The sequence below is a fragment of the Physeter macrocephalus genome, chromosome 10, assembly GCF_002837175.3.
Source record: "Physeter macrocephalus isolate SW-GA chromosome 10, ASM283717v5, whole genome shotgun sequence".
NCBI classification, from domain to species: domain Eukaryota; kingdom Metazoa; phylum Chordata; class Mammalia; order Artiodactyla; family Physeteridae; genus Physeter; species Physeter macrocephalus.
Window position 1 is genome coordinate 14,178,442 of NC_041223.1, and position 25,516 is coordinate 14,203,957.

General features: G+C 39.3%; 1 protein-coding gene across 3 annotated transcripts in view; it reads left to right on the forward strand.

The window, feature by feature from the left end:
• Window positions 1-25,516, forward strand: part of SYNE1 (spectrin repeat containing nuclear envelope protein 1) — a 482,398-nt gene that overhangs the window by 385,558 nt on the left and 71,324 nt on the right. For all 3 annotated transcript variants that reach the window (XM_028494818.2, XM_028494816.1, XM_024122567.1), the window contains 11 exons: window positions 805-938; window positions 1,339-1,543; window positions 3,202-3,384; window positions 3,944-4,090; window positions 6,059-6,213; window positions 6,624-6,771; window positions 9,080-9,174; window positions 11,956-12,190; window positions 13,798-13,992; window positions 18,236-18,361; window positions 21,167-21,322. In XM_028494818.2, the coding sequence (XP_028350619.1) occupies window positions 805-938; window positions 1,339-1,543; window positions 3,202-3,384; window positions 3,944-4,090; window positions 6,059-6,213; window positions 6,624-6,771; window positions 9,080-9,174; window positions 11,956-12,190; window positions 13,798-13,992; window positions 18,236-18,361; window positions 21,167-21,322 (1,779 nt within the window). The remainder of the gene's footprint in view (window positions 1-804; window positions 939-1,338; window positions 1,544-3,201; window positions 3,385-3,943; window positions 4,091-6,058; window positions 6,214-6,623; window positions 6,772-9,079; window positions 9,175-11,955; window positions 12,191-13,797; window positions 13,993-18,235; window positions 18,362-21,166; window positions 21,323-25,516) is intronic.

Sequence of the window (25,516 nt, forward strand, 5' to 3'; positions counted from 1 at the left end):
GCGGCATGTGGGATCCTCCCGGACCGGGGCACGAACCCGCATCCCCTGCATCGGCAGGCGGACTCTCAACCACTGCGCCCCCAGGGAAGCCCCTTCTGTCTTAAGATATGAAAGGATTCAGGGTCTATTCCTCATATATTTTGATTTGATGGCAACCATGTATCAGTGTTAAGTAGGACTGGATTTTTGCAGCCTGCTTCACCTATGGAGTTTTACTAAGAACTGAGTCTATCACTTCAGCAACATTTCCAGGGAAATATCTTTCTTCACTGGTTCTTGGTAGACAACTCCACCAAGCCTATAGCCTGCCTAATAAATATTCTTTGCAAGGAAGAACATCAGAGATAGAACTTAGAGCTGGTACTCAGAAAAGGTATGACTTCTTAAAGGCTCACTGTCAGGAATTTCTGATAGAGCAACTTTGGGTAAGTAATAAAGTAGAGATCTGGACTTTGACCTTGAGCAGCAAAGAGAACCACAGTATAATGGATTGCACACCCAGCAGTCCCACACCTTCCTCCTCGATGGTGGACAGGGGCTCCCCGTGTGAGCTTTCCCAGCGGAATTCCAGCTCCCACTCCAAGAAGTCTCAATTGTTAAGAACCCTCCTCACACCCATAAGAACAAACTCATAAAAAAGAAAAAATGGTTATCTAAAGAAAGCTCACAGAGCATTGGGGCAAAGTCATGGTTTTTGTATTTGTATGTTCATATTTATGAAAACAGCTATAAATTACTCTTAAACTTGATCATTAGAATTTTTAGATCCTGTTATGTCATCTGTGGCACTTTTCCTTTGGGCAGAATCTTCAAGATGATCTAGAAAAACAGGAAAAGAGCTTACAGAAATTTGGCTCTGTCACCAACCAACTGTTAAAAGAGAGTCACCCGCCTGTGACAGAAACTCTTACCAATACACTAAAAGAAGTCAATATGAGGTATGGAACATGCCGGTTTTACACTGTTGCTCATTATTCATATCACGATCTTATTATAAATAACAATACAATTAAAACACTGGCATTTTGAATTTGAGCTTTATAGGTTCTCTTCTCTTAATGTTTTAATTTGCACAAAATGAACTTAAGGATAAGTAAATGTAGTGAAGATATTTAGAAAGGAATTAGAACTGCAGTATACCCCAAGATTGACCTCATTTCTACTACCTACCCTTGAAATATGAGAGTGAAATGTTACTTTTTATTGCGTTCAATAGAAATGAGACATCTGCATTATTTCCATATTCACATGAACCAGGATCATGAAAAATAAAATAGTAAATAACAGCCTTTGGTGAGAGGTGGGGATCAGCCCATGAGTGTTGGCTCTCGTTTCCAGATGGAATCACTTGCTGGAAGAGATCGCCGAGCAGCTGCACGCCAGCAAGGCCCTACTTCAGCTTTGGCAGAGATACAGGGACTACTCCAAACAGTGTGCTGCTACAGTTCAACAGCAGGAGGGTCGAACCCATGAGCTCTTGAAGGCAGCCACTGACAAGGACATCGCAGATGACGAAGTTGCCATATGGATTCAAGATTGCAACGTATGGTCAAGAACTATCGCGTGTTACCAACTTGTCAAGCTTAGACTTCTCAAGTTTAGCAGGGCTGGTGCTGCTGTGTTTAAGCTTTTGTTATGTCTCTATGTGAGACAACTATCCAACAATAATTGTTTCAAGTATCAGAGAGCCTGCTAGGTTTTCAGAGCACAGTGGCACATGTAACAGATTTAAGAGATCCCCTCCCGTTGTTTTATTTTTAAAGAGTTGTTTTCCCAGTTTCCCTAATGGAATACAGTCCATGGGAAAGACTTAGCCTGTCTGTTTTTACCGAGATGGTCAATATAAGAAATGACCATATGAAGAGTAATGTTACATCTTTTAAAATTCCACTGTTCCAAGGTATTGTCCAGTGAGGTCCATTATCTCTTATGTAAGCATCAACATAATAATTTCTTCTCAGAACTTAATGGTAGGAAGAGGTCTTTCTTTCCTGATTTATGGGTAGACTTCTTTTTAATAGCTTTTTAATATTTCTCTTTTTCACTACAGCTGCCAATAACCTACTTAAGGTTTTCAGAAACAATTCTCCTCTCGTTTCACCTATCACATGCCTCTTACTATTTGTCCTTATTTGTCTCTATTTTAATGAATTTATTTCAAAGACCTTCTTATAAACTTTCCCAAATCAGTTATTAGAATTAGGCAAGTTATAAAAAGCACATAAATAAAAGTTTAACCCATTCTAAGACCTTCACATGAAAAATGAATAATCACTTTAAAGCTAAAGTTTAAGATTTACAGTAAAGTCTGTGCTTTTTTTTTCTCTTTCCACATAGTTTATCTTTATGAAATTTGTCACTTTCAATTTTCAGTCCTCCTTCGTTAAGATATGCCTGTTCTAGAGTCTAGTGCTCGAGGTGATTGCTGTGAATTTTCTGATCTCTCTGTCAGGGTTAAAGTTGCCCTTTGTTTTTCCCCTTCTCGCTGTAGCCCCTGCACGTGTGTAGCAGGCTCTGCTCTCTCTGTATCTGGTGGGGCACCAGCACCAGGTAGAAGAATCAGTCAGTTGTCATCCCTCAGAGGTAGATGGAAACCAGAAACAGGGAATTTCCGCCAGCTTATTAATTTGGAGCGTATAAAAGGGTCCCACAAGAAATGGAGGCAAGCGATATCACAGAAAAGAATGGAGATAGAGCCTCCTCTTCCTCCTGGTCACCAGAGCCACAGCTAGGCTTCTGCACCCACCAAGAGGGGAGGGTGTACTGTAACCACTAAAATGTGACCGCACATATAGTTCCTCTCTTGTGTGTATAATATTTAAGTCAAAAAAGGTAAAATGTAGCACTGGGTTTTCAATTTGATATCAATTACATGAAGAGGCAGGAAAAAAACTGCCAAAATGTTTTCAGTTATTGGCTCTACGTGTAGATAATGTTTTTTCTTGTTTATATAAGTTTTTCTGCATTTCCCCAATGTCCTACAATGAACCTACGTAGCTTTTATAATCAGAATAGTACATTTTTTTTAAATGTTAATACACATACATGTTTTTAAAAATGGAATTCAATTCTTGATCTTTTCCTGCAGGTGAAGGTTATTTGGTATAATAATTTGACAAGGATTGAGTGTTTCTAATCGTTTATCATAAGGAGTACACTTAACGTGTTGTTTCATGATGGGCATGTTTTCATCTTCTGTAGGACCTCCTCAAAGGACTGGGGACAGTTAAGGATTCGCTTTTCGTTCTCCATGAGCTGGGAGAGCAACTCAAGCAACAAGTAGATGCCTCAGCAGCATCAGCCATTCAATCTGATCAACTCTGTTTGAGTCAACACTTATGTGCCCTAGAACAGGCTCTTTGCAAACAGCAGACTATGTTACAGGTACAGAGCTCACATTCAGCAGGTGTTGTAAATTGGGCATTCTGTAAAACCTGGGCATAAACACAGGAAAAGAAAAATTTTTCATCATCGAGACAATGCCTCCTTCAAGACCAGAAAGTTAAAAAATAAACAAACTTGGAAGTTCCAATGGGGTCAAGGGAATGTGGGAGTTTTGCACTTTTCTCTACAATGTACTTTTGCCCCCAAATCAGTGCTTCCTTCCATGGTAAAATATGTTCAATTAATAGACATTAAGTGGCTTTAATGTTAACAGTCATGGTTACCTGACAAGTTTTTGCAAGAATCAGAATATATTTCTGTTTGATAATGTATGTAAAAAATAACTTTAATTGGTTAATTGATGGTACGTAGAAGTAATTCTAAGTGTTAAGCAAACTATATAAATAAAAAGAAGAAAATTTAAATTATTGTAGCCGTGTCTTTTTAGGAATGGCACCTTGAGAATGGCAATTTGGCACAAGAATATGAAAAATAATTTTAATATCCACTTGCCCTTTCACTAGATTTCTAAATACCAATTTCCTTTTGTGAAAAAAAGGCTGGAGTTCTTGACTATGAAACCTTTACCAAGAGTTTAGAAGCTTTGGAAGCCTGGACAGTAGAAGCTGAAGAAATACTACAAGGGCAGGACCCTAGCCACTCGTCTGACCTCTCGACCATCCAGGAGAGGATGGAGGAACTTAAGGTAAGCGTGTTCAAATCCTCGTCCCAGATCTTCTATCTTCAAAATCCTAAAGAAAACTCAAAACTCCTGACATAAGCCTACTTTTTGTTCCCAAGGAAACTCTTGCCAGCTCTGCTTTCCTGTTCTCTTGAGAGGAGTGAAGGCACTGAGCTCAAGCTGATCTCGTGGTCCGTGATGGGAGACCCCCAGGAGCGGTGCTAGGGTTCCACCTCGCTCCTCCTCCTCCTACCTCCTCCCGCCCTGCGCCCAATCCATCACCTCCTTCACAGCCCTTGAACCTCCCATCTCCATCACTACCATCATCCACTCCTACTTTAAGCTGTCCGATCTTGCTCAGGGGCCAAGACCACAGCCTCGGCCTCTGTGGACCTCTTTGCAGCGACCTCTCTCGCTCCAACCTATAGCTGCCAGAATGATCTTTTTCTTTTAAAAGGTTTTACTTAATTATGAACGACTATAAAATAATACAATAGACATGCACATTTTATTACTATTATTCCTCTGCTTAAAACCCTCCATGGCTTCCCACTGCTCTCAGGATAAAGACCTGTGTGAAGTATCCAGACCAGCAATACCTGGCTCCCACCTCCCTAAGGGTCTCGGCTTCACCACCGTCTGTCTCCTTCTCCAGGCACTTGGGAGCTGCCGTGCTTCCCGGTGTCTGTGTGTAAGATGCCCATCCCCTACTTTCTGGAATCTGTTCCTTGTCCCCAAAGGGCATCAACTCCTGGTCATTTTATTCAAGGTCACTCTCAGAGAGCCTCCCCTTCTGTCCATGGTCAGGCCCCCCCCCCAGCAACACAGTTTCGTAGCCCACTGTTATTTTTCTTCAGACTTTCATCATACCATCCAAGGATGTTCATGTGATTAGGTGACTGCTGTTCTCTCTGCTATTGGAATAGTGTCTTACTCTTTCTGAGCGCCATGAGAGGGACCGTGGCATGTCAGTGCTGTTCACTGCTGATGTCTCCCCTTGGAAATTCTGCCATCTGACAGTTTGCTTTTGGCTTCGACAGTTGGCAAGATTTATTCTCTCTTCAGGGTTATGAGCCTTTTGCAGAGCATGCAAAGTGGACACACACACAGCCAGAGGTGTCCTGACCTTTTCTCCTGCCTGTAGCCGATTTCCTAGATGGAGTTACGAATGCCCACAGGAAAACCAGGACAGGCAGCTTTGTCCTGTGTGGGAAGGGAGGAAAGCGATCTGAAAGCATGGACTGCTTTCTCAGTTGAGTCTCACCAACTTTGGGGTTGGGGTCAAGGACCTAAAACTGAAGCTCTTCAGATAATGGGTGGTGATTTTGGAGCTCAGGTGGGATTGTGTTCCATCCAAGGAGAACCCAACAAGTCGTGTTTACCTGGCTCTACCACTTACTAGCTGGGTGGCCTTGAGCAATTTACTTAGTGACTGTGCTTCTTCTTCCTCGTTGTAAATTGGGAATAGTAGTGGTTCTTACCTTATGGGATTGTTTTGAGGATAAAATGAGTTATTACCTGTAAAGCTCTTATAACAATGCTTGGTTCATATGTGCTCAATAAATGTTAGTTAGCTATTACTATTATAACTAATATTATTATTAAATAATAAAGGGGCAGATTAACATGGATAAATGAAATATAAAGGGTAAGACAGAAGTCCTTTCAGTCATCAGCACAATTTTCATCCTTTATCAGTTCAAGCAAGAATTACTTATGAGTAGATAAATCAAGTAAATAATACACGTAAACTATTAAATATTCAATAAGGGATAGTGAGTAGCTATAGCAGCAACAGCAGCAGTGGAAGCTGATGAGGAGATGCAGCTTTGCTTTCTTTGCAGCACTGGAGATTGCGAGGAGGTGGCCTAGAAATGCAGAGGAGACCAAAGACCAGCTTCTCCCTGAAATCAGAAGATCGCTGTGCACTTTTGAAAGAGCTCTGCCTTTTCTGACCGTGGTGCTAAATCTAGTTTTGCATCTTGCTTTCAGGGACAGATGCTAAAATTCAGCAGCATGGTCCCAGATTTAGACCGGCTAAATGAGCTTGGATACAGATTACCCCTAAATGATAAAGAAATCAAAAGGATGCAGAATCTGAACCGGCACTGGTCTCTGATCTCCTCCCAGACTACAGAAAGATTCAGGTAGAGTAACCCAGAGATGTTTTGGCCACTCTGAAATATCAGTAGAAATAAGTTCATGATGTGTGTATATTTATAAATTCTAGATCTTTCCGATGTTATTCACACAGTTTGAACTAAAAGCGAGAAACTCAAAATGTGAAGTGATTTCCCATGTTTAATGTACTGAATATTGTTTTAATCAAAAAATAAAACTTTTATATAAGAATATATTAAAGATACAGAATTTTGTCATTTAAATTTCTTTTCTTCAATTTTCTTTTCATTTTTCACAAAATTTTACTACCTAACATGAAAGCTTTGTGGAGGTCGAATTAGAATTGGAACAGAGAATATTTAATCTAGTTTTATATGCGGAAGGTATAAGAAAAAAGCAACAGCATCACCATTATTCATTTTCCTTCTTCTGTCAGTAAGTTACAGTCATTTTTGCTGCAACATCAAACTTTCTTGGAAAAATGTGAAACATGGATGGAATTCCTAGTTCAAACAGAACAGAAGTTAGCAGTAGAGATTTCAGGCAATTATCAGCATCTTTTGGAGCAGCAGAGAGCGCATGAGGTAAGTTATGCCAGTACATTTTTGGGTGATAAAATTGTTTTAGGCCTTTGGAAGATGCTGCAAAATGCCATGTGGAAGAATGAAAGTCCTATAAGGTGTGCTGAATCTGCTCAAATGCATGCGATGTTTTTGCCTTCTTTCTTAAGCTTGAAGTTTCGATATCTTAATCACAAAAATGCAGTCCAGTCTTCATTACATAGTTGGTTATAAGCATGGGGCAGGCTTCAATACCCTGCAAGGTATGGTGTCAGAATTGTGGTAAGATAATTTCACAGTTGAATTACAGACTGTACTAATATTGTCAAGGCTAGTTGCTTAAGAGATTATGCTTTGATCTAAAGTCTTTGATAAATAAAAATTGTGAGTTCTTTAAAAAAACATATACATATTTTATACTAGGAAATCAAACTACCGAATATCTCCAGGTGTGCCTCTTGATCACATTGCATTATAATCATTTCTCAGGAAACATCGAGAAAGAATTAGATACAAAAAGCAGAGTAATCAATTTGCAATTAGTCTCTATTTTGCTATTTACTGGTGTAACTAAGTTGCTCCCGTGTTTATGAAATATACACAAATGGAGAGATAGGATGCAGCTAAGGCAGAGAAAAGCTTAATGCTGGCCTTTAAAGAGAATGAAATTAATTTTAAGGCGTTTTGCTTAAAATTTTAAAAATAGAGAATTTAAATATGTGTAAGGGATTTTTAAGTCCAGTTTTATAGAGTTGACCAACAATGAAGTAATATACAATGAATCAAAACTAAAATGAGATAGTACTTCACACACACTAGGATGGCTACAATGAAAAAGAAAACAAGTGTTGATGAGGGAATAGAGAAATTGGAATCCTCATACATTGCTGGTGGGAATGTAAAATGGTGAAGCTACTTTGGAAAACAATTTGGCAGTTCCTTAAAGTGTTAAACATAGAATTACCATGTGACCCAGTAATTCCACTCCCAGGTATACACCCAAGAGAAAGGAAAATATATGTCCATACAAGAGCTTGTACCGGAATTTTGTTCATTGCAGCATCATTCATAATAGCCCAAAAGTGGAGGTGACCCAGATATCCACTAACTGATGATGAATACACCAAAATGTGGTATATCCATTTAATGGAATACTATCCAGCAATAAAAAGGAACATAGTACCCATACATACTGCAGCATGGATCAACCTTGAAAACATTATGCTAAGAGGAAAGAAGCCAGTCACAAAAGACAGTAAATTACCTGATCTCATTTATATGAAACATCCAGAGTAGGCAAATCCATAGAGACAGAAAATAGATCAGTGGCTACCTAGGGCTGGGGGGATTGAAAGGAGATGGGGAGTGATTGCTAATGAGTATGGAGCTTTTGGGGGGAGTTATGACAATAGACTAAAATTGATTGTGGTGATGGTTGTATAACTCTGGATATATAATAAAAATCATTAAATTGTAAATAGGTGAATTGTATGATATAGAATTCTATCTCAATAAAGCTGTTTAAAGAACAGTGACTTTCTCTTGAGCTTTTTTAGTAGTGAAACAATTTTATTAACTGAGTTAAATTGAAAAACAGTGAGTTTATAAAAAGGGTGGGGTTTTTTTCCATTCTTCAACTTTTTAAAAAGTCGTAAGCGATTCTCTGTCTGTCTGAAAATGGACCATATTCTGCATATTAAAAGAAACCCCAGGGGCTTCCCTGGTGGCGCAGTGGTTGAGAATCTGCCTGCTAATGCAGGGGACACGGGTTCGAGCCCTGGTCTGGGAGGGTCCCACATGCCGCGGAGCAACTAGGCCCGTGAGCCGCAACTACTGAGCCTGCGCGTCTGGAGCCTGTGCTCCGCAACAAGAGAGGCCACGATGGTGAGAGGCCCGCGCACCGCGATGAAGAGTGGCCCCTGCTTGCCACAACTAGAGAAAGCCCTCGCACAGAGACGAAGACCCAACACAGCAAAAATAAATAAATTAATTAATAAACTCCTACCCCCAACATCTTCTTTAAAAAAAAAAAAAATAACCAGAATACAAATTATGTGCTAAGTTTATTATGTGATTTTGAAAGGAAGAAGGGAAACGTAATTCTACTTTTAGTCGCTTAGTTTTAGTAAACAAAAACTAAACTGTATCTTTAAGTTTATCTTAATTGATGGTTTAAAAATATGCTTACATTGCACGCTTTCATACACAACCTGCTTCAGCTGGAAATATTTTTCATAGTCTCGCTTGAACCAGAATTTTTGGAAAGTTATTGGAGAACTGGTCACTAAAATTAGGAACTCTAAATTATGTTTTTCTTTTTTAAAAATAACAGTTGTTTCAAGCAGAGATGTTCAGTCGTCAGCAGGTTTTACACTCGATCATTGTTGATGGACAGCATCTTCTAGAACAAGGTCAAGTTGGTGACAGGTAGGATCTTTGATATGTTATTATGAAGAAAGGTTCCAGTAAATTAGCCATTTTCTTTTGAATGAGCAGGTTAGAGGGCATAGAGCCAATCTTCCTAAGGCAATTGTACTGGAGAGGAACCTCAGAAATTGGAGGAAAGACTTGTCTGAATCTCTGAAATGACTACGTATGGAATCTTTTAAAAGAAGTGCTATTATATTACATGAAGGACATAGAGTAATTGGAAATCACCTAGCCAACCTTCGCTAGTCGTCTGTAGGGGACTAGAATTAATGAATAGATCAGAATGAATTGTGTCAGTGAGGTATCAGTGGTTTGTCAACAGATGCTTCTAATATTCTCATATGATTACAGAAATTTTATTCCTCAGAGGAGCATAGAGATCACTAGACCATCTCTCTTGTTTACAACTGAAAACTTGAGGCCCAGAAACGTGAACTGATTTGACCGAGGTCACATAACTAAGTAGCAGTAGAATCAAGCCTACCACTCGTGTACCTTGCCTTTAGTCAGGACCAGCCAGGTTTCCTATACCATGATAACACCTCCACATTTGAAAATGGTTTGCTAACTTAAGTCAGATTACACTCAACCTGAAACACTGCTTCCTCTTTATTGCTTAGCAAATTATCTCTGTATTAAAAATGCAGAGGTAAAGTCTAGCTCCTCTTTAGATTTATTGCGTATGAATTGGCAATTTCGTCCTATATTTACATTTCCTAGTAACAGTGTTTACTCTACCCCATTACTTTCTGTGGTGATATTTGGCGTACAAACCTCATTTATTTTATCATATATGTATGTCTTTTCCATATTTAGAACAGTAGTTGTGATTATAATTAAGTTTTTTTTCCAAAAAAATAGAAAATAAGTCATTGTTTTTATTAAGAGCTTTTTTTTTTAAAGTTTTGGAAGCAATTTCAGTTTTAAGTGGATGTTTCTTTGGAAGTACATGAAAGATTTTCATGATTAAGCTTGGAACAACAAAATGTGATGCCATATTTATTCTATTCTAAGGAAGCCAAACTTAAATGTGAGCTTTACTAAGAATTTAAGGCCTTCAAAATAAGACACATTCAAGTGCAATTAACTTATCTTTTGCTTTATCCTCCCTCCTCTGTAACAATATTTTAAAAGCTTGAGTCAATAAGTAAAATAAAATTTAAAATTCATGCACAAGCCAACATCTATTAAATTTTAAATGTTAGCAGGGAAAAACACCAAAGAGATGAAAGTGGGAGGATGGGACCCAAGGATAATTTTGAAAGTTGCGAGTGAAAAAAATTACAGATGAGAGCCTGTTGACAAATAGGAAGGTCCTAGATTACAAATGTATTACGTTTTAAAAGTTCGTTTATACATTTTGTTTTTGAGAGTTCAAGTTCAGCATTGAGCCCAGTGTCATGTTTTGAGTAGTTCCTCATGCTGACAGATAGCTCAGAGCAGCTTGGTTCTACAAAGTGAGGACGGAGGCTCCAAAGAGACCCTGGATGGCTAGCTGATAGTGAAGCAATATATAGGGTACTCTTCTCCAAGCTCTGGAGTTAGATGTTTTCAGAGATGATGGATGCTTGTACCTTTTAGGGAAGTCTCAGGAACCTAATTCATCATATTTGGTTCTACTGAAATTAGATTATAAATATCAGAATTTCCTCTCAAAACCAGAAGCACTTAATAACACATTTGGTTACAAAATCAAAGTTTATAGTGGCCCTTGATAATGAGAGGTATCAAGAATATAGGAGCCCAGGACAGTAAATCCAACTCAGAGCAGAAGCCCCGCACAGGAGGGAAGAAAAGCAACACTAGTAACATAGAGAATGAGCAAGTAATGTTACACTTTAGTACTAAAATGTGTGAATAACACTGTAATCTACAAAGAAACTCATTCTATTTGATACTGGACAAACAGTTCTAAAGCCACAGTTGGATGTTAATGAAAACATAATAAAAAACTACCAACATTTTTTAAAGGTAGTAAACAGAGGTAGGGAGAGAACCAACTACAAGATCTGAGATGAGTTAGCCTGAAATTGGGAAAGCGTAAATAAAATTTAATATCTCTAAGCATATGCACAACCTTTATTCAGAAAATGATGACTAGGTAGTTTTCATGTTGCTAAGAACAAGTGAAGGGATGAGGCTGGACTAAACATTAGAAGGGATGATTTAGATTAGTATGTGAAATAATCTGCTAAAGGTTAGGACTGTCTCCTGTGAGGGAATACTGAGAGTTTATGGAGTACAGTTTTTTAAAATATTTTTGCGTAACATAATTTTATTTAAATGGTTTATGATTCTAGCTAAAGTAACCGAGTTTTGTTCCTCCAAAGTGACTTATAATTGTAGCTGAAGACAGAGGTTGCAAATAAGCTGGGTCCCTCATTTCCTGCTGTTGCATACACGGGATGTTGCCACGTGCTGCATACATTGCGACAGGCATGTTCAGGGAGCCGTTCGCATTGTAGCTGCTGCCCTACACTCTGTCCCCTCCCATGCACTCTGAGAGAGGGTAAATGACAGTTGACCTTACAGATATGTCTTCCACCTGTGCTAAGATGTGAACACACTCACCATTTGCAAACACCGATAGTTTAACTGTTATTAATTTTTTAAATTACTTTCAGTAGACCTGATAACAGCTCATGGCATGATATATGAAAACCTCTGCCCTAGATCACCTCTTAGGGCTTATGGTCATCAAGTATGTATGTATCGGTTGATTATGTAACTACATCCAGGATAACGGTGGTTTTCCTTATGTAATTATTTCTTCACCAGGGATGAGTTCAACCTCAAATTGACCCTTCTCAGTAATCAGTGGCAGGGGGTGATACGCAGGGCCCAGCAGAGGCGGGGCATCATTGACAGCCAGATCCGCCAGTGGCAGCGCTATCAGGAGATGGCAGAAAAGCTTCGTAAATGGTTGGTTGAAGTGTCCTATCTACCCGTGAGTGGTCTCGGAAGTGTCCCAATACCACTGCAGCAAGCAAGGACCCTCTTTGATGAAGTTCAGGTAAGGTGCAAAACAGGCGGTTTTTAAACCTCTTCTGCATTTCCGCTGCACACTTTACCCTGGCCTCGGTTCTTCAGAAGGGGTTTAGAGTGACACTGGAATGAGGACAAGCATTGTTCTCAAATGTCAACAGAAATACATAAAATGATGGCATTACAAAGCCCATATTTAACAATGAAAGTAGGGCGAGTCCCAGCCTCTCACGCACGAAGACTGACTCCACTTCACCCACCAAGGCCTCCCAGCAGCTCAGTGAATCCCAGCGTGGATGGAAAGGCAATGGCAAGGAAAGGAAAACTTCGCACTGATTATACGTATTTGACTCATGAGCAATTTAACTGAAGTGTTCCAGAAAAGACGAAAGTCTCAGTCCTGTGTGAGCTCTTTGTCCATTCCCCTTACTTTCCCCAGCCTGGGAGTTTGGGAGTCCAGCCTCTTAGATGGAGACCTCCACACCCTCTCATCAGTCCCTTCCCGTATATTTCATAGGCTCCTCTTGTTTTGAAGGTCACTGTTCTCTGCTTCCTTTCTCCTCCTTGCTTCTCTGGGAAACCTCATCTATACACGTGGCTTCCACTACTCCCTACCAGCAGAGAAGGGTCAAGTTGGTATCTTCTGGTCACGTTCACCTCCTGAGCCTCCCACTCATGTATTCAACCCCCTTTTAGCTTTATATCTATGTGTGTCACAGACATAATATACTCCGTGGTTCCAATAGAGCCTGTGATCTCTGGATCAACCGTTCTCCACCAGTCCATTCCATGTGCCCAAACCGAGGAAATATCACCGGCTATCTGGTCTATCAGTCAGCAACCCAGAGTCATTCTAGAGCTATACTCTTCATTTTATCTCCCTCCCCATATCTTGTATTCCTCAAGTCTCCATCCCTACTGCCACTACCTTAGATTAGGTGCTCATGATTTCTTGCCTAGATAGACAGTAGCTTCCTAACCTGTCTTAAAGTATCCAATATATGGCCTTCCATTCCATTTTCTACCCGCCCGCCTAATACTCCTCCATGAATCTCACTCACTTTTACTATAAAAACCAAATTCCTGTGCAAGGTGTGGTCTGGCATCATCTTCTACCACTCTCTTACAGGAATCCTATATTCCAGCCACTGAAAACGAAGTCCAGTGTCCTGAATTCATCATATTTATCCCATATAGCAAATTTGCCCATCCTATTTCTCTGTGTGGAAGATGTCTTCTCCCTGACTCCTGGCTCTCATCACAGCAGATCCTTCTTAATCTGGCTGTGTTCCTGTGTCTTTCAAGACTCCTGAAGGCTTCACCGTTTGAAGAAGCCTCCCTGTGCGCCCAGCGTGGGTCACATGTCCCTTTGTGCCCCTGTGCTTCAGTCTCATAGAGCAGTTTTCCTATCGCATCGTGATTGCGTTTAACTTGGGAGCAGAAACAGCTTTCTGTGTGGAATTCTCATTTATTTATACATTGCTTCACTCAGGCCCAAAGTACTGGGTCAGTAAAGCTTTTTGGAAAAAAGAGGGCATGTTATGTATGCAAAAATTTCGGATTATTTAGAAATGCTTAGAATGGGGAAATGGTAAAGAGAAGAATGAGAAAGTAAAAATCTACGGTTTCTTGCAGTTCAAAGAAAAAGTGTTCCTGCGACAGCAAGGCAGCTATATCCTCACCGTGGAGGCTGGCAAGCAGCTGCTGCTTTTTGCCGACGGTGCGGCTGAGGCTGCCCTGCGGGCTGAACTCGCTGAAATCCAGGAGAGATGGAGATCAGCCAGTGTGCATCTGGAGGAGCAAAAGAAAAAACTGGCCTTCTTGTTGCAGGTAAGTTCGGCTCTTTCCTCCTGTAGGCCTAATGCAGTTTAAAAAGCCCTTTATTACTCAGCCAGAACAAGAAACGAAACTGAGTTATTTGCAGTGAGGTGGATGGACCTAGAGTCTGTCATACAGAGCGAAGTAAGTCAGAAGGAGAAAATCAAATACCGTAGGCTAACACATATATACGGAATCTAAAAAAAAAAAAAAAAATGGTCTGAAGAACCTATGGGCAGGACAGGAATAAAGATGCAGACGTAGAGCATGGACTTGAGGACACGGGGAGGGGGAAGGGTGAGCTGGGACGAAGTGAGAGAGTGGCACGGACATATAGACACTACCAAATGTAAAATAGATAGCTAGCGGGAAGCAGCCACAGAGCACAGGGAGATCAGCTCGGTGCTGTGTGACCACCTAGAGGGGTGGGATAGGGAGGGTGGGAGGGAGACGCAAGAGGGAGGAGATATGGGGATATATGTCTATGGATAGCCGATTCACTTTGTTATAAAGCAGAAACTAACACACCACTGTAAAGCAATTATACTCCAATAAAGATGTTAAAAAAAACCCAGCCCTTTTAATAGTTGTGCTGCTTCCTCAACGTTGTTATCCTGCGAATCAAATGATGCAGATCGTTACATCAGACCCTGCAGCATTTTGACCCCCTGTGTCCTGTTTAGGACGTTGTCCTGTCTTGCATGAACTAGAAAAGTTTCCCAATTTTCAGCAGGTGGTCTTTCAGGAAAATCCCCCAACAAAGTAGTTTTAAGTCTAGTAAGACCATCCAAGCAATGAATTCTGATTCATGGCCAGTGCTAAGCCAGAAACCATGAGATGACTTTATAAATCTAGACAAGAATGCAAAGAGTAGATTCCACTCCCTAATATAAGACTCTAAAGTGGTTTTCAAGATTGATGTCTCTTCTTTTATAGCAGGGAAAAACCTATCCAAGAAGATACTCTTGATTTGATCTTAGCTTATCCAAGCAAGTTGCTATGAGATAAAACCTCCAGGAGGTATATTAAGCCTTTAGTTGGATACAGATAGCAGGCTGATCACACAGCAAGTTTAGGGAAATGTACATTTAGCAGACCTCCCACAATATGCTTTTCTCCCTCACTTTCCAATTCCTTGCATAAGACACGATTAAAGCAGCAGTTGAATTAAGGCATAGACTCTAAACTCAGATAAACCCAAGTTAAAACCATTAAGAAACCAAGTAACCTGGTTAACTCAACCTATCAAAGCCTCAGTTTCCTCATCTGTAGAGTGGGTATGACTGCATCTCTTTCATAGGGCATTGTGAGGGTTTAATGAAATAATGGAAGTAAATCATGTATCAAAGTATCTGGTACATACTGAGTACTCAATAAGTGATAGTAATTATTATTGTTTATATTATTATCATTTTGAAATTGAACATGACTAAATACTGAAGTTTTATGTATGTTGATAATCACCAACACTTCAATAAGGTTATCTATTCAATTTGGACTGTCACTTTTTGGATCAAAGGTAATAACTAAAGCTAATGAAACACATTTTGCTTTTTTTAATGCTTAAAGTATGCACATTCATTGGGTTTAGTCTACTGAATTTTATTTAATAATATATGGGGATATATGTATACATGTGGCTGATTCACTTTGTTGTACGGTGGAAACTAGCACAGCATTGTAAGGCAATTATACTCCAATAAAGATGTTAAAAAAAATAAAAATTAAAATAAAATAAAATGCCGAAAAAAAATAATATATCACCTTCTGTGTAGGAAGCAATCAATCAAAAATGCTACCCAACATATGTTAGAGAACCATTTTTTGCACACAGCACAATTCATCAGTAATACGATATGCCTGATTCTCTTTTCTTCTTCTTTTGCTTTCAGGAAAGGATTAAAAACATTGTAAATCATTCTGCAGAGAACATGTTAATCATATCTTTATTTGTGACTGATTTTTGGACACGTTTCTGAGACTTAATAAGGCGAGATGGCTGAGTCACTACATTTGCTTTTCTTGCTAGTCTATTTGTTGGTGTATAAAACATCCACTTTGATAGATGTTTGCAGACCATAACATTTAGTTATTTCCTTATAATTCATGTAGTAAAAAAGACTTGGTTATAGCTTCAGAATCTAAGCCATCCTTGGAAAGGGGAATCCCTATTCTCTTGTTAAAGTTTTATTTTCTTTTGGATCATACACTAGATCCTGTTTGCCTAAAAAGGAATTTATGGAGCTAAGTTCTAATGTTTATACAGCCTCGTTTTACTGTATCTTTTCGCGGTAGCTATAAAGCTTACATATTTTTAGCTTTTAATTAAATGCTGAGTAAATATGCCAAAAATAGTCATTATAATTCTATGCCTTGCATGTTTACCCGCTTCACTATTGCCTCTTACTTTCGTTAGGAAGAATAAAAAGCTGACCTTTTCTCTTTTAGATCAAGGAACATTTCTTGCCTGCGTGTTCAAAGATTTCAGTGTGTGATGATTTAATTGAGAATGTTGTTCAGTTTAAGCGAAAGAGGGTCTTTTGTCTACCCTCACTATGCTTAGCGTTGATGAACTAAGTGTAGCCTGGGAACACCGAGATCTTTTACTAAAGCGGAATTGGAACAGATCTGTCCAAAATAGACATTTGGGGCTTTTGTTTTGGGGGTCTTGTTTTTGTTCTTTCTGGTGAATGGGAAAGAGGGAATGAGGTTATGTTCTCTAGGAAGTTCCTCGAAGAGATTTTAAAGAGAAATGAGAACTTTAGGCCAAACTCTCAATTTATTTAGAAACCAAAAGACATTATGAGCAGGGAGGCACTGTAGCCAACACTTCTTAAAGAAGACAGTTGTAATAGCATCGTGCGTTGCTGTGTTGAAAATAAGGCATCGGGAGAGAAGATAGAAAGAACCTAGACAGGAAAAGACCGGTGACAAAAGGTGATGAAAGGGATAATGTGAAGGGAAATGCAGCAGGATTTGGCTCCAGGCTGACTACTAAAAGCAACTCAAGTTGTCTCTCTTTGGAGCTCAGTAATTTAAGTTGAGGGGAGGGTTACTGGGGAGGGGGAGGCCAGGAATGGGAGGTATTGGACGAAATGAAGGAGATTTGGTTAGTTGAATTTAATTGGCACTGAGACACCAGATGTGGGCTAATTTGTAGATAGGGTGCTGTAAAGAATAAAGTCTCCATCATGGTTCCTCTCATTTTTTTCTTTTCTTTTTTAATTACATAAGAAATACATGTGTCTGAAAAAAATGTAGATAATAACTGAAGCACAGAGAGTAAAAAATGAAATTTCCCCTGCACCACCACCCCAATCCTAGTATCTTCCCCAGAGGGAACTCTTGTTACCTTTGGTGTGTAATCTTCCAACACACAAGCACATCATGTATGTTTTCTTTTGTCAGTACATAGGGATCTCCACATTCCACACCACCATTCTATCCTTCAGAACACTTATCAGTAGCTGGCATATAAGGTGTACCTTTTAAAAATTGTGCGTGATTTTTCTTCCTCTACTTTTTTTCTTTGGATAGGTTTTTTTTTTTATGTTTTACACATTTAGCCCTTTGTTACATATGTTTCAGTACTGTCAAGAGAAAGCCAGTCAAATGCCATGCCTTTTAGAGTTATATGTTTCTTCTTCTGTAACAATTCAAATCTAAGTGGCTCATACTATTTATATATTGAATTGAATCAGAGTCAGGGTTATATTATTTTTACATTTCATGTCACTTCTCTTACCTATATGTATTTTCACCCTGAAAGAGATTTCATGTCCTCTTTTCTATCCTTTATAGTGCATTGAGATAGTGTAGACATTAGTGTCATTATGGGTGGAGTTAGGAAAGAGGCAAAGTACTACTGTGTTCATACTCTCACCTCTGCGGATAGATTTGGATTCAGGTAACATTTTTGAGTACCCATAATATTCTGGGTGTCTTGTACTTGGTGTCTTGACACCCATCATTTCCTTTACTCCTTTAATACAATTATAGAGAGTTTGTATCATTTCAGTTTTCATAAGCAACACGTAGTACACTACCTGCTTGCAGTCAGCCAGGTAATGAGAACCGTCCAGTTTAGAACTCAGCTCTTCCCACGCTCCCCCACGTAGCGTGGGTGTGGGCGCTTTCACTGTATCCATCAGTGTAACATTCATTCTTGCTCTGGGAATTGAGAAGAGAGTTTTTCTTGTTTTCCAACTTCCTGCTCCTTAAAAATCCATGAAATTTCTTTTGCTTCCCCTTATAGGACTGGGAAAAATGTGAGAACGGAATAGCTGATTCTCTGGAGAAACTACGAACCTTCAAAAAGAGGCTTTGCCAACCTCTGCCAGATCACCACGAAGAGCTCCACGCAGAGCAGATGCGTGGCAAGGTAAATCGCTGGACTGAGCTTTTAACTGTCAACTACTTATGCGTCCAGTGTAATAACGCCTTTGAAAGCGTAATTCAGTCAAGCTCCTATGAATGTCTGCATGTAGGTGCAAGTTTCTGGTATTTTGCATTAGGGCAGACAACCCTGGTGCAACTTGGCTGCTGATTTATTGCAGTCGATGAAATTGTAGACTAGTTTATGGATTACCTTAAGTAAGTAAATGAAAATGTGAAACACAACATTAAAAGATATTTAAAAACTAGCTTAAGAGCAATAAAGACAATCTTTTTAAAGTGTCCACACTGGAGAGTCATTCTAGAAGAGTCTAGTTCACAGAAAGAAGAGTGAAGCTCAGCAGCCTGGAAATTCTGCAGACCATGGCCCTTGGAGAAACACACGCTGCCCTCCAGGCTCTTTCCTGTAAGAAAAGTAGGAACTATAAGTAGCTGCTTTCAGTTACTGCATGGAGACACACAGTCCTTCAGATACTCAGGGCCCTAACTATTTAAAAGTTAAGATCAACACTTCAAATGGCACTTGGAAGCAAATGAGAAGCTAATACAGACCCCTCCCTGCATGGGGAGCTCACTGAGACCAACATGCTTTAGTGTCTGTAGGATTTGTCCCATTCACTCCTGTGTAGGCAAGCCTGAATAGCAGTTCTCTGCTATTTTGTCTGCTATGCAGACGAAATCACAACTACCCTGAAAAATGCTTTTTTCCCCCAAATGACATGTCCTCGTGTTCTCCAAGTCATGTTCAAATTACTGCACTGGAGTAATTCTGTTTAAAACTTCACACAGACTTAAATGATTTGGATTTTGATCAGAAGTTCTCTGCTTCTTTTTGGCTAAGGAGCTGTAAGCCTTTAAGAAAGATTAATTTTTAAAGAAGTCTGGAAATCATGAAAAGGGTGGATATAAGAAATTTTCTTCACTATTAAAATCAAAGGATGATCTTTGAAATTTGAAAGAAGCAGATTTAGGAAAATGAAAAGGTAGTATACTTTATGTCGTGGATGGCAAGGGAGAGAAATACTGTCTTGAGGTGTAAATTCAGTAGTATGCAAAGATTAAAAAGAATTTGTTTTAAGTCTGTGCCTGTGAATTTCTGACAAATGATTAAAGAAAACATTCAACAAGCAAGAATGGGAATTTACTGGGCTCCTCCTACATGCCAGTGACTAACCAGTGTTATCTTAGTTGGCATGAACGCAAGCTCATGAGGACAGTCTGCTATTTCCCTTCTACAGATGTGAAAAGTGAGGCAACTAGAAGTTCAGTAACTTTTCAAACTTAGTAAATATCAGGGTTTCCTGAACCCAAAGGCTGTATTTTTACTGCACAGATTCATCTAAAATAGAGCCTGTGAGTATGAAACAGTTGGTTTCTGAAGGCGGTGTTTCTCTTTTAACCCATACACCAAATCTGATGTTTGAGTTGGGGGCGGTGGGAGTTGAAAATTGGTATAAAAAGAGGAAAATCTTTACATTGATATGACAATTTAATATGTCTACGGATATAAGCAGAAATGCTGCATATCTAATACACCCGGATAGTTTGGTCTTTCAGCCAAATACTGTTACCATGGGACCTCATTTCCCAAAATACACAACAGTTACAAACACGCCTGCTATTAAGTTTGGAGATTAGAAGGATGCATTTTGGTCCAGCTCTCTGCTACTCTTCCACAAACCACCTTAGCAGCAAAACAGAGCAATTACCTAGAAAATTCAGGCTATAACCTAGTTCGCTTAAATTGCCTGAGAAGTTAGCCTCCGACAGTACCATTAATTGCCTTTGCCTTTGGAAACTTGTCTCCTGTATGAAGAGACAAAAAGAGAGGGAAAAAGCCATGTGAAATACTCTATTCATGTACAAAATTAGCTGGAATCTAAAAACATCAACAGCTGGCAAAAAGCAAGAGCTGTACAAATTGTAAAACTAGTCATCTGGGGCTTCCCTGGTGGCGCAGTGGTTGAGAGTCCGCCTGCCGATGCAGGGGACACGGGTTCGTGCCCCGGTCCGGGAAGATCCCACATGCCGCGGAGCGGCTAGGCCCGTGAGCCGTGGCCGCTGAGCCTGCGCGTCCGGAGCCTGTGCTCCGCAACGGGAGGGGCCAGAGCAGTGAGAGGCCCGCGCACCGCAAAAAACAAGCAAACAAACAAAACTAGTCATCTGTTCAAAGCATTGCAAAAACTATTGTCAACTCATTCAAATATTGGATTTTTTTCCTTAAATCATTCCCCAAAAGGAGAAAATACATATTTTTTCCAGTAACTTAGAGAAATCTCTTCTCCTGCAGAAAACATATTCAGTCCATTATTTTAAATTGAGTAATAACAGCAACTGATCCTTTCAGCTACTACATTGTAAATCTGTATCACAGAATGTAGCAACTGATAGTGTTTGAACATGAAAGTTAAATCTAGTAGTTTGGGTTTTTTTTTTAAATATTTCATTAACAAGATCAGTCACTTGGGACAAAGGTAATGTTGGTTAGGAAGATCAGTGCAGTGATGAAACTAGAACTAGAAAAGATGATCAGAAAAGATCAATGAAATGGGAAATAGATTTCCATTTCCCATTAGGAAAGATTCTGCAAGCAACCTGGTATTACATAAGAAGAACTTGGCAAATTATCAGATTATGTAGGAAGCAAATAAAGTAGCTACCAAGCTGGATGTTCAAATAGAATGGGATGGGAATGTAATGACATCAAGAGGGGATTCCGAATACACTTCAGAAACTATTGATGATAAATGCCCCATGGGTATTCAAGTTTTGTGCTTTTCTTTAAATCTAGGAATTGGAAAATGCAGTTGGGAGCTGGACAGATGACTTGGCACGGCTGACGGTGCTGAAGGATGCTGTCTGTGCCTACATCAGTGCAGATGATATCTCCATCCTTAACGAACGCATGGAGCTTCTGCAAAGGCAGTGGGAAGAACTATGCCACCAGGTGAGACAAACTCTGGACTCAGCATCCTCTCAGAAAGGCAGAGAACTGGAAGATGATTTGGAATGTCTGTGGCTATGTCCACATTTGGATAGAGGAAGGTGCTGTGCTTATTATAAGAATGCTTCAGATTAAGACAATTATATCTTAACACTGTATTTTAAATGCATGCAAACTGGATTCTCTTGCCCTTTCTTTTACTGGCTGTCAAAATATTTTAAAGAGGAAATACAGTTTTGTGGTTCATAGATGTGGTTTTGCTAGGTAGATATTGGTGGTCTCTTTCTTACTTTAAATGTGAAAAAACCAGGTTTTATTTGCAGTCGTAGCTAATGCTGTGAGTGGTTTTGTACATTTAACATTTATTATTGCTGTTGATCTACCGTAGTTGTTTCTTCATAATTCATGGGTGTATGGCATTTTTAGCCATACTTTATTTATTTAGTAAGTACTTTCTGTGTGCACAATACCTTAAAAGAGATCCCAGATTGGGTTTTGATTTGGAAATGAAAGGGAAAGATTGCTGGAGTAGCAAGGAGAGGACATGTGAGACAAAGAGGAATAACAGATAGGCCCGCAAGTGAAGAATAGCTCCGACTCATAGCCTTGAGATCATACCCTCCAGGAAGCAGGAACCGTGTTCCTGCTGTCATGTTCCTTCCTGTACCTCGATTGCCTTGCCTGGCACAAAATAGGTTATGATGCATATTTGTTAAGTGACTCATTCACATTAATTATTGTGAATTTCACAAGCTACAGTAGATGTCCCTACAAACTAAGGGCAGTGTGGATTGCAGAGAATAAAGGAAATGCTTGTTGAACTGGATAAATCTTGAATCGAGTGCTGAGATCAGAGTGGAAGAGACAGCTTGGTGTAGAGGGAGAAAGTGGATGTGTTAGACAAGGTTGCAGCTTGAAAAAGGCACAGGAATAGAGCAGAGAGAGGACCTGGCTGGGGAAAAGCAGGTGTTGGAAGGATGAACTAGAGAAAAACTCTGGAGCACACTTGGTAAATGTATGAACAGTTTCGTGTGTGTGTGTGTGTGTGTGCGCGTGTGTGTGTGCTTTTTAAAAAAAATAATTGTAAGAGATGATTTGCATAAATATGTTAATGATTTGCATTCAAAATTAATTTAACCACTTTCCCCAGAGGTCTGTATTCTCAATGAACACAGTGAGAAACTTACATGGAGTGTGATGATGTTTATCACACTTTGTTCTTTTCTGAGTTCTTCGATCCAAAAATCAATACTATCCAGTAAATCAGTGTATACTTTTTTAATGTAAAGATTTTATCATAGCATATATAAATGAAAGATATTTGGTGGGTACAGATATTGGAAAATGCCCACAGCAGTGTTCAGTTACCCTTGTGAGCTTTATTCACCTGCTTTTCTTAAAATTGGGAAAAGTCTAGCGCTACTTGCTGACTCAGTACTTTTAAACATATTATGTGAAATGAATTAGACTAGATCCATTTCTCTAGCTAATTGATGTCTGTAAAGCTTTCAGAGAGATAACACTTTAGATATTGGCTTCCATCTCCTTCCCAAACCTACCATGAACTTCTCTACGCCAAGACCTTGCTCAGGCCATTGTTCCTGTCTAGACTTCCTGCCTAGACTATTCCTTCCTTTCTGATTTTCTAACCTATCCTCTTCTGTTGAATTCCAGTACGCTTGTGATGCCGCTGTTTGAAATGCTCAGACCTCTGTTCCTCTGAACGCCCATTTCCCTTTTGGTCTATGCCATCATGTGACAGTGCTTCGTTCCTTGTTTCCTCTCCTCCTTCTCCTTCCTCTTCCTCTTCCTCTTCCCCTTCTCCTCCTCCTCCTCATCCTCCTTCTTTTTCTCCTTCTTCTTCTTCTCCTTCTCCTCCTTCTTCTTCTTCTTTTCTTCTTCTTCTTTTTTAATGCCTGTGACTTGAGTTCAAGACCATGAAGCCTTTGAGGACAAACCCTTTCTTTGCATCTCCAATGCCTAAAACACCTGAGTGTTTCTACTGTTGATTATTAAGACAAGACTTTAGGATATTATTTTATATCTTACATTCCTCTAAATGTCAAATAATGACAAGGTCTCTGAATATTTAGGAGGGTAAGAAGATTATAATTATGTAATACTTTTTGATTTAGGGAAACTGGTACTATGTAAGAATGCCACCAGGTACAAAGGATACAAACTTGCAGTTACAAGATGAATAAGTTCCAGGGATCTAATGTACAGCATGGGGACTGTTGTTAACAGACTGGATTATATATTTGAAAGTTGCTAAGAGAGTAAATCTTAAATGTTCTCACCACACAACATATAATGGTAATTATGTGAGGTTATAGAGACGTTAATTAACCTGTGGTAATCATTTCACAATATATATGAATATCAAATCATCATGTTGTACATCTTAAACTTACACAGTGTTATACGTCACTTATATCTCACTAAAGCTAGAAAAGGTGAAAAGAAAAATAAAGTTTATATGTTGTAAAACTGCTTACCCGACTTAAACATATCTAGGCAACAGTCTGTTTAGAAATACATTTTGAAAGCTCCTGTTGATCATATAACATGCTGTAAAGAGATTAATACCTTGCACCTGTGAGTAGACTAGACAAGTTAAAAAAAAAAGAGGAAGCAGAAACATAGTGTTTCTAGAAACTTTCTATATTGAGTGTGTTAAGGCATGAAGCTAAAGCATACTTGTCTCACATTACTTCAGTCTAAACAGCATTATTTAAAGCAGTGAGAGTTTAGTCTTGTGTATTCATACCAAAGGTGTCAGGCTATAACTGCAAGGGGAAATACAGACCAGTTACTACTAGAGTTAGTGTTTCCGGAGAACTTCTGTCAAGTATGAAACCACAAAAGGAAACGAGCTTGTGCCTGTGTCTCATTTTAAAAGTTAAAAACTTCTGAGAAACATGGCATAATCCCTCTGTTAAAGACCAAGTAGTGTGTTCATATTCCAATAGAAGCAATCGGTCAGAGGTCTGGATTGATTGGGGCTGCAGGCAAGGAGGAGGAGGCCGCGCTGTACGTAAGCATCACAGAGTAGAGGTAATGGAGGAAAGCATCCTGTCTTCAAATAGACTCACCAAATGGTTTGTTGTGCCTGCGTACAGCCGTGGCTTGTATTTGCTTTTATTCCTGTTTTGGTTTGTAGAGCTGTGTGTAATTCCAGTTGAGATATAAATATATCATCATTGTAATTGCTCAGTGTTCTTTCAAATTGTCATGGTAAAAATATTTGAAGCAGAAGAGGATGTGTTTCCTGTTCAGCTGCCTCATGCTCTGGAGGTTTTAGCTGGTGTTTGTCAGCTGTTGGCAGTGCAGCATGTTTATACCCTTGAGAAAACGTAAATATGTGCTAAACTGATAAGTAATTCAAGGGTTTCCACTGAACTCAAAGACAGTGATGGTAAAGTTCACTTATCGTACAGCCTAAGTATTAGTTTTACAAACCAGAAGGAAAATTCGGTCCCCATTATTAATTTAAATTTTTGAAAAGCTTTGGGCGCCAGTTTGTAACCAGAGCTTGTGGACTACCTGTTTCTTCTTTCAACTGTTGCTCTACATAAGCAAATGAAATGAAAGCAACACTTGCATGGTATGTGAGAAAGACTAGAAATATATATTTAAGCTGCTTATCGAATACATGAGTGTCAGGGGAAAAGAATATTAAAAACTCAAATGATGCCCTGTTGTCATATATAGTTAAGTAGACTGAACTTTCATTACGTCTTTAGGATATACTGGTCACTTTCTAAAATTATTTTCTTGTTTGAAGAATATATTCTATTATGAGCTTACAGTATTCCAGTGCATAAGACAGTGCATGGCACACAGTAGACACATGTTTACTGCAAACCATAAACATTTGTTTAATGAATTTTGGAACAAATGAAAGATTAATTTACAAATGACAAAAGTAAAGCTTAAGAAAGATGAGTAACCTTGCCCTGGTCATATCATTAGTAAGTGATGGAGATTGTTTTTGAACCTCATCTGCCTCTGGATATTTGATCATAATGTTATATTGCAACCTGTATCAAAGATTCAAGCTTTGCTGGTGCTGGTCCTTTTTTTGTTTTTGTTTTTCTTGGACATGCCGTGCAGCTTGCAGGATCTTAGTTCCCCAACCAGGGATTGAACCCCGGCCCTCGTCAGTGAAAGCGTGGCGTCTTGCCAGTCTAACCA